The following is a 13,045-nucleotide window of genomic DNA, read 5'->3' as shown; positions in this document are numbered from 1 at the left end:
ACCCTCTCCATAGCAAAGAAAGGAATGGACTGTGGATGAATGGAAACGAGACCTCAAAGGTGAACAGGAAATTGTCTGAACATGACTACTCCACAGACAGGCTTCAGGGGTCAGGAGGCATTGTCTGGGCAGGTGCCAATTGATCTGCAAAGGCACGGTATAGCAGCATATAGGAAGCACTCACTGGCATGAAGTCAGCAGAGCAAGGGTTCAAACAGTGCCTTTGAGGGCAAACAGGAGCCAGGGCATGGGGTTCTGTGGGGAACTGCATGGAACACCAGCCTAAATTTGGAGCACTATCCAGTTCAGGGCTCTGTGCAGCTGCTTCTCCTTCAAAAAACAAACAAACAAAAAAACGGGCTGCTTACGCATGCATTATTTTTTTTTTTTAAGCATGTAGTTTGGCCCTGTAACAGACTGCAGTTTGCGCTACATGCTATGCTCTCTTCCATTTCCTCCTTTTGAGTTGCTTCAAATCTGAGATAATGCAAAAGCTTGCATGCCGAATGAATTGTTTTCCTATTCTTTTACCTTTCCCTCTGCTGTTTTTCGAACATATAATCTTGCAGGTTTCATTTGTGTGTTAGCTGTAGGCTAGGTTTGGGAAACATGTGACTCCCCCCCCCCCCCAAGAAGCTGCTGAACTCATCTCCCAGCGGTCCCTGCCTGCATGGCTAATTGTCAGGGATGATGGGAGTCGTAGTCCAGGAACATCTAGATGGCTGCAGGTTTCCTGCTCCTGCTGCAGGCATTCACCACTTAACCATCTTTTTCAACTTAAGAGTTGTATTAAAAAATAATGAAAACGCTACTCTTAAATAGCTGCAGTATAGGAATGCTACTTTTTAATAAATATGATTCAGGAGTAAGGAGAGCAACTGACTTGTTTATACAGTAGGGAAACTGAATGTACCCTGCAGAGACATTTTCCTGCCTCTGCACAATTCCAGCATAGTGCTAAATGCAGCTAGTGATAAGAACTGAGGCAAAGACACCAAGAGGCAGAGATCAGGCAGGCTACTGTAGAAGCCAGGGACACCCCACCTCCTTCTGCGACCAGCTTCCCTCTCCCCTCTGGTCTCTCAGCACCGGAAGAGGTATGAAGATAGTGGAGCAAAGGCAGACAAGGTGTCAGAGTCTCAGATTGCTTGGGAAGGACCCGAGGGAGGAGGAGCCTTAGCTAGCTGTGGAAAGGCGAGGACCTCCATTCAGTCTTCACAACTGCCGTGGGGCAAGATCTACTGGGAAGACTTGCTGCTCTTACTAGGTCTGGCCTCTAATAATAATAATAATAATAATAATAATAATAATAATAATAATAATTTATTATTTATACCCTGCCCATCTGGCTGGGTCCCCCCAGCCACTCTGGGCGGCTTCCAACAAAACACTAAAATACAATAACCTATTAAACATTAAAAGCTTCCCTAAACAGGGCTGCCTTTAGATGTCTTCTAAAAGTTTGGTAGTTATTTTTCTCTTTGACATCTGGTGGGAGGGCGTTCCACAGGGCGGGCGCCACTATCGAGAAGGCCCTCTGCCTGGTTCCCTGTAACTTGGCTTCTCGCAATGAGGGAACCGCCAGAAGGCCCTCGGTGCTGGACCTCAGTGTCCGGGCAGAACGATGGAGGTGGAGACGCTCCTTCAGGTATACTGGACCGAGGCCGTTTAGGGCTTTAAAGGTCAGCACCAACACTTTGAATTGTGCTCGGAAACGTACTGGGAACCAGTGTAGGTCTTTCAAGACTGCTTCTTTGAATAAAGAGTTAGCTTTGCTGGCACCATGCAACTTATTGCTGACCTGCTCCCGACACCACGCATCTGAATCGGCCTTGGGTTTGGCGAGAAAAGGGAGTTCCACCTGGTCACAGGCAGGAAAATGCATCTGTGCTTGCAAAGTACAAGCTGTTAAATCAGTAGGAATCAGAAGCTTGAGCTGGTGCAGAATTCACCACCCGGGTTGCTCATCTGAGCAAGACAGTTTGAGCATATTACACTAATGCTGGCCTGACTGCACTGGCTGCCAGTTAGTTTCTGGGACTAATTCAAAATGCTGTTCTTGACCTACAAAGCCTTTGAGGACTGCAATACCTCAAAGACAGCCTTTCCCTATATAAACCGACCTGGACTCTGTGCTCATCATCTGAGGCCCTTCTTCATGTGCCTCCTCCATTTAAAGTCCGGAGGGTGGCAACACGAGACTGGGCCTTCTCTGCAGTGGCCCCTTGTTTGTATAATATTCTCCCCAGGGAGGCTTGCCTGGTGCCTTCATCACATATTTTTAGGCGCCAGGTGAAAACATTCCTCTTTAGCCAGGCCTTTGCCTGATTAATATTCTACAGCCTTTGAGATGTGCCTGTGGGAAGGGGGGTGATTGTTTTGCTGTTTTGACAATGCACAAGAAAGTATGTGCTTACTCGCTGACTGACATGGGTTTAACAACACAGGAGAGTAAGTGGTTCACCACCCCTGCTGACTGCCATCAGAAGTGGATTCCATGCCACAGAAGAATGGTGAGAAGAACCATGTACAAACTATACAGCAGAAAATCCAGAGAAGGGTGAAATCTGAAGGATAATGATGTTTCAATCTGCACATTACTCTTGGAGCTGCAGATCAGGGTTTTAAGGAGTGTGATCAGCCAAGGTTTATGCAGAAGCAGCTTTCAGGCACTTCCAAAGAAAAGACTTTGAGATGCCACATTAATTAGGAAATTAGAAATCTTGTTTGTCATTCATTGGACATTGTACACTGTGACACCCAACCACTGTGATGGGTGTGATGGTTCTGCAAATGTATAGAGATCTTCCAACCCCCACCCCCCACCCCAATAAACAGAGTGATCTACCAACAACTGCTCTGTGAGAAGAATTCCAATGGAGAGAGACGGAGAGTCAGCTCCTCGACTCTCACCATCTCTGGGTGTTCTACAATCAACTGAGGGGGGCTATTGGGTTGTTGTTTTTTATTTTTATTATGTATTTTGTGGTTTTATATCTTGATTTTTTTCTGTGAACCACCCTGAGACCCCCAGGTATTGGGTGGTATATAAATTAAATTAAATTAAATTAATTAATTAATTAATTTCAATGTTTTTATCCTGTATTTGATTCTGTGAACCGCCCTGGGATCTTATGTTGAAGGGCGGTATATGAATCTAATAAAATGAATGAATGAATGAGCTCTTACCTGTGTACTCAAGAGGGCAAACACACTCATAATTCCCTATCAGGTTGAGGCATGTGGCACCATTCAGGCAAGGATCTGAAGCACATTCATCCACTTCCAGGTTACAGTGCTTCCCTTGGTACCCTGGCACACAGTAGCAGGCGTACCCACGGACCCGGTCCCTGCACACTGCTCCGTTGAGGCAAGGGCTGGAAAGGCATTCGTCAATGTCAGTTTCACAGGATGGACCTGTGTACCCTTCTGTACAGAGGCAAGTGGGGCCACCGGGCTCCTCCAAGCACGTGCCTCCGTGGCCACAGAAATGCGAGCCGCAGGTGCTGGCAGCGGTTTCGCAGGTAGGTCCGGCGTACCCCGCAGGGCAGGTGCAAGTAAAGCTGAGGTTCCCTGCAGCGCTTGAGCAGGTAGCGTTGTGAAGACACGGGCTGGAGGAGCAAGGGTCGTAGGGTTGCTTGGCACACCTTTTGGCTGGGGTGGCACCTGGCGAGTCCGGACAGCCGCAGCCACCTTCTGCGGCAGCACCACCACATTCCGGATCCTTTTGGCAAGAGCTCGACAGGCACCTGGGACCATCTTTTAGGCAAAGTGACTCTAGAAAAGAAAAGGCAAGCGGTTAATGGGCAACTCTGGGGATGATTAAAATGTATAGCAAGAAGTGGGGTGGCTGCAACAAAATGTTGTCGTCTATCCTAAAGATTGGGGTTGGGGGAGAGAAATTCTGTTCAGGTTGCAGTTTTTAAGGAGAACCTTACAAACTCACCCTTCCCAAAAAAATACATGAGTCAAAACACAGCATTCCTTCAATTTATTTTCTTAATTTTGCAATGTACTTCTCCAGCCAAGCGATGTGTACCCCCCCCCCAAATACATATATTGGGGTGAAGTGTGCACAGAAATGCATCTATCGGTGAACCATGACATGCAAAAGTGCAATTTATTATGGAAAATAAATGTCAGGTAGTTTAAGAATTCCAATTCTCCCTCTGCCTTCTGTTTACATTCTCATTCTCTCTGCTGACACTGCATACAGGGACACGAATCTGCAAAGCCAGGGGAACAAATACAGTCCTCAATGCCTTTCAACCTGAAGTGAAGACCACTTCAAGTCCCGCCCCAGGCCACATTCCTCACATCTGTTATTTTATCTGCACATTATTTTCCTCCTTCCCTCTTGCCTTCATAACCATTTAGACTGCAGGATCTGTGGGTAGAGACTGTGGAGGCTATACCTGTGTTCTGTGCAAAATTTATCATAGCTTTAGGTAAAGGTAAAGGTACCCCTGACTGTTAGGTCCAGTCGCGGACGACTCTGGAGTTGCAGCGCTCATCTCGCATTACTGGCCGAGGGAGCCGGCGTACAGCTTCTGGGTCATGTGGCCAGCATGACTAAGCCGCTTCTGGTGAACCAGAGCAGCGCACGGAAACGCCGTTTACCTTCCCGCTGGAGCGGTACCTATTTATTTACTTGCACTTTGATGTGCTTTTGAACTGCTAGGTTGGCAGGAGCAAGGACCGAACAACGGGAGCTCACCCTGTCGCAGGGATTCGAACCGCTGCCCTTCTGATCGCCAAGCCCAAGAGGCTCAGTGGTTTAAATCTGGCCAAATGTGAATAATGGGTTTTGCAGTTTTCCATAGCTTGGAATGGCCACTTAGACTTTGCCCAAACTAAAACGAAACAAAAACCAAAAACCAACTCTCTTAATAAAACCTCTTGCTTTCCAAAGTTAGAATTATGGTACGTTTTATCTTTCTGCTGTATTTTTGTTGCTTTTTTATTCTTACAGTTTTATGCCTCATTTTGCCATTTGCAGGGGGGTTTTTTACTTTTTAATCGTAAGCTTCTTTAGAGATGTTATGAGACTGCAGGCAAACGTAATTAATAATAATAATGAGAATGCACCATCACAAAAAGAGGTACAGTTTTGCATAAAATTTACACATGCTAATTCAGATGTATAGGCACAACTTTAGAAAGGATTGCTGTGATATAAGGAGAAATGCAATACATCTTGCTATAATAAGGAGAAATGTGACCAGGTGACCTGCTGTCTGGGTTTCTTACCTTCAAACCAGACTTGGACCAGACAGCCTTTCAAATAGAGGGCTGTCGTCCGATAGCCCTGCAATCAGAGCACAGTGCCACCCTACCATAACGTCCTTCTCAAGACACAGACTGAACTGGGTTGCGTGCAGGAAAATGGAAAGGAAAAGACATGAGAGCGTCTTGACTTCTGACCTTTCTGTGCAGGGAAGCAAGTATCTGATTCCACGAGAACTGCTTTTCCTGTGTGCTGCGACCTGCCGTTTGAGTAACCCCTGCTAGGGGGTATCAGCGTGCTGCGCATAGGCACATGGGCTTCCTCATGCTCGAGGTGCAAACATCTGTTCTTCGATCAAGAATATTGTCCCAATTAACAGTGTCAGAAAGGAGTGTAAAAAGGGTTTGAGGGAGGAGGGTGGGATTGAAACCTTCCGTGATGTTGGGAGCAAGATCTTTCTTTGAATGCAGAATAAGAATCGCACAAGTCCCCCCCCCTCCCAATTCTCAACCAATTAAGATCACTTAGCAGTGACCTGCTTTGACAGAGATTTCTTTAAAAATTAATATTTAACATCCAAAAAAATTAAAATAAACTGCCGATCACTTTGGATTTAGACTGACTGACACATGAAGTAATTCTCCAAGTCTCTTTAAAAGGCATCACGGCGTTAACCTAATTACTGGAGGAATTAGTGCCAAACATTTTACCCCATCGTTAAGGCCTTTTGATGTAACTGAGATGCTTGGCAAGGGGATCCCCCCCCCTCCTCGGAAAATGGAATATATTAGAATCTGAAGTCAAGAAGAGTTTTCTCAAGATGTTTGCTCACAGTAAAGAGCGACATCTGCTGGTTGGCATCAGTACTAATAAAATATTACAGAAATCCGGTTTAAAAACGCCAAAACCTATGTAAACTAAACTGTTGGGAGTGGTAGCATTTGCCTTTACAGCAAAATTGATATACAGTAAAGGGAGGTAAGTGAGTTGGGAAAAGCAAAGCAAATATCTGCAGCTGTCCTTACACTCACTTCTCCCAGCCTCTGCACTTAGGTACATGAGCAGAACCGAGTCCACAATAAATGTGTGTGTGCAAGGGCTGTTACATATGGACAAAATCCAGCATCAGCAGACTTCAGCTCAAAGGCAGCTATGGGGTTGTAGTGCTCATCTCGCTTTCAGGCTGAGGGAGCCGGATTTTGTCCACAGACAGCTTTCCAGGTCATGTGGCCAGTATAACTAAACCACTTCTGGTGCAACGGAACACCGTGACGGAAACCAGATCGCACGGAAATGCTGTTTACCTTCCCGCCACAGCAGTACCTATTTATCTACTTGCACTGGCGTGCTTTCGAACTGCTAGGTTGGCAGGAACTGGGACAGAGCAACGGGAGCTCATTCTGTCATGGGGATTCGAACAGTTGACCTTCTGATTGGCAAGTCCAAGAGGCTCAGTGGTTTAGACCACAGTGCCACCCGCTGAGGTGTAAAGTCACAAAAGTTGGAGCAATGACAGTGGTGGCTGCAAAGGCTGTGATTCTGTTGCCTCTCCATGGCTGCCACTGCTGGCCTCCTCTCTTAGGCAGCTTGTAGCAGCTCTTGGAGAGTGGGTGAGCAGGAGGAGAGGCCGCCACATCGAGGCCGAGCCCCACAGGAAGTGCTGGCTCTGAGGGGCAGGGCTGCCCTGGGCAAGAAGAAAGGGAATGGAAGGCAAGGAGTCATATATATATATATATATATATATATATATATATATATATATATATATATACATATAAAATGCTTTGTGTATCCGTGCCTAATCTCGCTCTTTTAAAAAAATTATTGGTGCCTGTTTTTCTTTTTGTAAATCTACCAAATAATAAAATAGAATAAAATCAGGTTTAAGGGGCTTTCTCAGGACAGTGGAGGGTGTATGTGCTGTGTCCCACTGAAGGCACTCACCCTTCTTCTGATAGGAAATGCTTGGGGGGGGGGACACGAAAAATGGGGGGTGGGGTGTCGAGGAGGGTCAGTTGCAGGAGGAGTGAGAAATGTCCCTATTTTCGTCTGAGGAATGTTGGAGAGTATGTTACAGCTTCTTGATGCCTTGATTTACCTCCCTAAATTGGAAGGAATCCCACCAAAACGTGGAGTGTAGGGATAGCCCTTCAGATGTGGGCCACTCCCACCATTCCCGAGCATTGGATAGGATGGCTGGAGCTGATGGGAGTTGTAGTCCAAAACATCTGAGGACACCGTATTGGTTAAACCTGATGCACTGCTAGAAAGTTTCAAGTAATAGCGACCATCAGTTTGTGGGTGCTGTGGTTGGTTGGGAGGCAAGCACAGTTGCCATCTGACTTGTGGGTGAGCAGTATGTTAGTGCAGTGGTTACTCATTCTCGGGTTACATACGCTTCAGGTTACAGACTCCGCTAACCCAGAAATAGTGCTTCAGGTTAAGAACTTTGCTTCTGGCGGCGCGGTGGCAGCAGGAATCCCCATTAGTTAAAGTGGTGCTTCAGGTTAGTCAAAGTCAAAGTTTATTATTAGATTTGTGAGGTCCATGCCTTTACACAAAATACCATAAAACATTATTAAAAGGTTAAGAACAGTTTCAGGTTAAGTACGGACCTCTGGAACAAATTAAGTACTTAATCCGAGGTACCACTGTATGCCATTTTGTCAGAGTGTTGTTTGCCTGAGAAAAGCACTACAATTACTGAAGAAAACTGGTGTCGAGAAACACCCTTATGTGGCATCACTTGACCTTCAGGACGGTCTCTAAAACTAGATTGAGCCATTGACCATGTGCTGCTACAACCTCTTCCTAAACATCAGCTATGTCTTTCCCCCTGAGGTCATGACTCAGAACTGTGCATGGATATCCCTAGCGTTCACCAGTTATTTACAGAAGCCAAACCTGTCACTGAGATTTTAACACAGCAGTGTTCAACTTGCGCTGCCAATGAAATATCTTCAGGTCCTTTGGCCCCATGAAGGATTTTGAAATAACTGATTCCACTGGAAGTGTATTCATCGCCCAAGGTGCATGGTATCGGAGAGTTCTTTGCGGTGGTACACCTAGGCCTGTCACAGTATGTTTGGCATGGGCTCTGACGGATAGCAAAAAAGACAGCCCCATAAATCTGCCAACTCCCCAGCAAATAGAACCCCAGAAGGCTGTGCGTGTTATCTTGTGTTTCTGGATGATACATGACGGCACTTGAGGAAGTGCCAAAGAGAATGAGAACACAGGCACATAATCTTAAGAAGAGTCAAAGAGACGAGAATGGGTTTTTCTCAGACATCTCCAGCATGAAAGGAGAGAGAGAGAGATGCTATGTTTGGAGAGCAGATAGCTTGGCAGGTAAAAAAAAAAATAAAGTGTGTCTGAGGACAAAGAAACAGACTGGTAGAGGGGGCAAAATTCCCAACTACTATATGTAGCTCTTAACCCAGGAGGTAGAGTAGGGCGCTCCAATGTGTGGACCGAAAGCCGTGGGCCTTTTTGGAATCCCCCACCAGCAATGGAGCAAGCCGATTGGGCGCCTGGGGTGGCGCGCGTTCCCTGTGCCGGGGGGCGGGGCCAGCCGCCCGCAGGATGGGGTGAATTGGGGCAGGACGCTCTTTGGGGCCTCCAAGTCTGCCTGCCTCCTCCCACTCAGCTACCCTACAGCTGAGGGGGAGGCAACAGGCAGACTGTTTGGGGCAGCATGGAGCCTGCGGGCGCTCAAGCCACCACGTCACTCCCAGGAGAGACGCATGGCTCGGGAATGCTGCAAGCCCCACGGTGAGTGCCACCCACCATTTTGTCACTCCCCCTCGGTGGGGACACCCGGGGTGGTCCGCACCTACCACATACCCCTTGCTACACCCCTGCCCCCCCCGCAGCCCTCACAGCCTTTCCAAAGCTAGGTGAGTGAGGGGCTAGGCTTTGGGCGGGAGGTGGGAGTGTTCTAGGACCCTGTCAGAGCCTTGTTCCTCCTTCCTGAAGAAGAAGAAGGAGAAGGAGAAGAAGAAGAAGAAGAAGAGTAGTAGTAGTAGTAGTAGTAGTAGTAGTAGTTTGGATTTGATATCCTGCTTTATCACTACCCGAAGGAGTCTCAAAGCGGCTAACATTCTCCTTTCCCTTCCTCCCCCACAACAAACACTCTGTGAGGTGAGTGAGGCTGAGAGACTTCAGAGAAGTGTGACTGGCCCAAGGTCACCCAGCAGCTGCATGTGGAGGAGCGGAGACGCGAACCCGGTTCACCAGATTACAAGACTACTGCTCTTAACCACTACACCACACTGGCTCCCAGCACCTCGCTTACCTGGCTTGGGGAAGGCAGTGCGAGGGTTGTGGTGTGTTTCTAATTTTGGCCTTGCTCCCCATCCCTGCACAACAAGGCCCTGTGGAGCCTGCAGGTTCCATATCAAAGTACTCTTGAGGTCCACTTGGTATGAAAAGTTGGGTTGCCCTGAGATTTGAGTTAAAATTCTGAACCGACTGAAAGAGATTACTTATACCAATGGTAATGTTAGAGATGGGGAGCTCCCCCTAAACCCAAGATGTTAATAAATGGTGGGATTTTGATTATTTGCAGTATTGAAGGTGGGAAGGACTGCAGGCCAGTGGAAAAAAATACAGGTTAGATTTCCCTTCCAAGCCAGAGCCTCACCTGGGATACTGGCATTACCAAGACAAAAGGTATTGATGGTGTGTCTAAGAGGAATCATGCGCCTGGGAAGACAGAAGGTTGCCAGGATAACTGGGTGTGAAATAAAGAGTGTCTTTAGCAAGGTGTGCTGGGAAGAGGAAGGGAGGAGGGCCATCTTTGGCACTCTGGGTGTAGACCGGCTAGGAGAGATGCCCTTGAGTGCTGCAGAGCTTTGGGGAACAAGCCCTGCTTGAAATGAACATGCTGTAAGATCTGGACTCCCTCCATGCAGACTGAAAGTGTAAATATGTGAATCAATCATTTTTCTTAAAGCTGCCACAATCTTCAATTCTCAAACCCCGGGATCTTGCCAAGAGTGGGAGTTGCACACAACTTCTGTAAAAGTATTATCAAGAGTGGCCAATGTGGTGCCACAGAGCCATCTATATGGATGGCGCTGTGGTCTAAACCACTGAGCCTCTTGGGCTTGCCGATCGGAAGGTTGACGGTTCAAATCCCCACCATGGAGTGAGCTCCTGTTGCTCTGTCCCAGCTCCTGCCAACCTAGCAGCTGGAAAGCACACCAGTGCAAGTAATAAATAGGTACTGCTGGGGCAGGAAGGTAAACAGCGTTTCTGTGTGCTCTGGCACTCGTAATGCTCCTCTCTGGTTTCCATCATGGTCTTCCATTGCATCAGAAGCGGCTTAGTCCTGCTGGCCACATGACCCAGAAAGCTGTCTGTGGACAAACACCGGCCCCCTTGGCCTGAAAGCGAGATGAGCGCTGCAACCCCAGAGTCACCTTTGACTGGACTTAACCGTCCAGGGGTCCTTTACCTTTACCGACCTGACACTAGTTTCACTGCCACTTATCTGGATGGCGCGGGTGCCAGGCAGTGAGTTCGAGGGTGTGCCGGCACACTGGTTTGAGCACCAGATTGATGTTGCCAGTTTGCCCATGAACCTTGCATGCTGCACTGCACTGGCCATGTCTCCACCATGCCACCTGTTCCTGAGTGTTACGTTTTGCTCTGCCACAGGCAAGACTGGTGAGCAGGAACTCATGAGCAGCCTAGTCTGTACCTGAGCAATGAGCAGCTCAGGCTGAAGAGACAGCAGCTTTATAGGATCAGGTGGAGAATCCTGCTATTGGCTTGCATCACTTGACTGCAGCTGATAATTTTAGATAATTTCTCCTGCGTTGGTGTGAACACATCCTTGAGGCCTTTTCTCTCACCCAGTACACAATCACTCTTTATTCACTATGGGATGTTGTTGGTTCTTGGTGTATGCAGACCCTCCAAGTGTCCCCATTTTTCAGAGGAAGTCCAGCATTAACAGAAGCTGTCCCAGTGTCTGGTTTGATTCCAAAATGGCCCGCTTTTCTTTAGGACATTCCTATTTTCATCAGAGAAATGTTGAAGGGTATAGAGTGACCACCAAGCCAAGGAGATAAGTAGCTATGCAACTTTTAGAAGACATCAGAAGGCAGCCTTGTACGGGGAAGTTTTTAAATGTTTTATTATCTATTTATATATGTTGGAAGCCACCCAGAGTAGCTGGGGCAACCCAGTCAGATGGACATGGTATAAATAATAAAATTATTCTTATTATTATATAGGACGTCCCTATTTTCAGAGAAATGTTGAAGGGTATGCTATTGTGCTTTATGCAAGTTGTTAGCTACTTTGAAGACTCTAGCCAAAAACAGATATAAAGCTACGAAATGAATTAACAATCCCATTTCCCTTCCTTAATGCTGAAAATGCACATTTTCATCAAATCACCACAATCCAGTGTCCCCAACCTTACACAAGCACAGCCACTGAATCCCAGAGACTGAACTCCTTTCCCTTTGCACTCCATACAAGTTATTAGCGTATGTGTGTTTGCGAGACGGCTGGTGGCTCAACTGTCTTTGCCTATACTGTAAAGGTAAAGGGACCCCTGACCATTAGGTCCAGTCACGGACGAATCTGGGGTTGCGGCGCTCATCTCGCTTTATTGGCCGTCATGTGGGAGTCATGTGGCCAGCATGACTAAGCCGCTTCTGGCGAACCAGAGCAGTGCACGGAAATGCTGTATACCTTCCTGCCAGAGTGGTACTTATTTATCTACTTGTGCTTTGATGTGCTTTTGAACTGCTAGGTTGGCAGGAGCAGGGACCAAGCAACGGGAGCTCACCCCGTCGCGGGGATTTGAACCACTAACCCACAGCGCCAACCGCGTCCCTGCTTATACTGAGCATCTGTTAAATTTCTGACCCAAAGAAAAATCCAGGTAACTGAGAAAGACTGAAATTGAGAGGTGGGGGGAAACACAAACAAATCAGTGTCAGAAAGGCAAAAAGAAGTAGTAGTAGTAGTAGTAGTAGTAGTAGTAGTAGTAGTAGTTATGCCTTCTGTTTCTCAAAAGGCTAATAACGAAGTGGACCACAAAATGAAAACAAACAAGCCTTTTGGTTATGCCCTGCGATGATCCACAAACGGCACAGCCATAAAAACCCTAAGACCCTGAATATGGAATGTATTTACTCCAGGCCTGTTTTCGAAGCATGCTAGCATGTTTCCAGGGAAACCATGTGTGTGGCTTATTGCCTTGAATGGAGACGGTTGCCATGGAAACCAACAAAAACAACAGCAATCGCAACCAAAGGAAGAAGCTGTTCCAGTTTCCAAAAGAGAGAGCCAATTACTATTACTATCATTTTTCTAACGCACCCAACTTGGCAAAGACAAAGAAGCAACACATTTTTGCGGACGCAAACAAAAACAAAGCAAAACAAACACCCTATAGCTACTGTAGATATTAGGAGCAAGCGAAAAAGACGTTTTGCCAACGTCTAGGAAGCTGTTTAACAGATGAAAGAGAGCTGGGACCCAATTTCAGAGCCGATTATCAAAGCGGTTTCCCTTTTGCTATTCTGCTCCTATATTAAATTGCTGCACTGCTTAAACAGGAAGGGCATTAAGGCTTGTTTTGGGTCACAGCAACTCTGTGGGCATCCACACACCTTACAGGTACGTCGGCACCAGTAACAGACAGGTGACAGCACACACAGTGACAGCATGACAGGTGTCACCACAACACAGCCACACACTTGATCCTCCTTGGCTTGCAACATCCCCATGTGCTTGTTCATCCCCATGTCCTTGCATGGAAGGATGCATCCTTAACTCTCACTGAGCAGTGGA

At 47.0% G+C, this 13,045-nt stretch overlaps 2 protein-coding genes across 3 annotated transcripts in view; both read right to left on the bottom strand.

The window, feature by feature from the left end:
* LOC310765406 (complement factor H-related protein 5-like) overlaps positions 1–13,045 on the bottom strand; it is a 316,979-nt gene that overhangs the window by 19,826 nt on the left and 284,108 nt on the right. The gene's annotated exons all lie outside the window — the stretch shown is intronic.
* The window catches only part of CRB1 (crumbs cell polarity complex component 1), a 163,150-nt gene that overhangs the window by 100,404 nt on the left and 49,701 nt on the right, over positions 1–13,045 (bottom strand). For both annotated transcript variants that reach the window (XM_083620240.1, XM_083620239.1), the window contains one exon: positions 3,190–3,777. In XM_083620240.1, the coding sequence (XP_083476366.1) occupies positions 3,190–3,777 (588 nt within the window). The remainder of the gene's footprint in view (positions 1–3,189; positions 3,778–13,045) is intronic.

This window comes from Podarcis filfolensis, assembly GCF_964270895.1.
Source record: "Podarcis filfolensis genome assembly, chromosome: 6".
Lineage (NCBI taxonomy): Eukaryota > Metazoa > Chordata > Lepidosauria > Squamata > Lacertidae > Podarcis > Podarcis filfolensis.
Note: the sequence above shows the minus strand (reverse complement) of the source record. Positions and strands in the feature narration are given on the sequence as shown.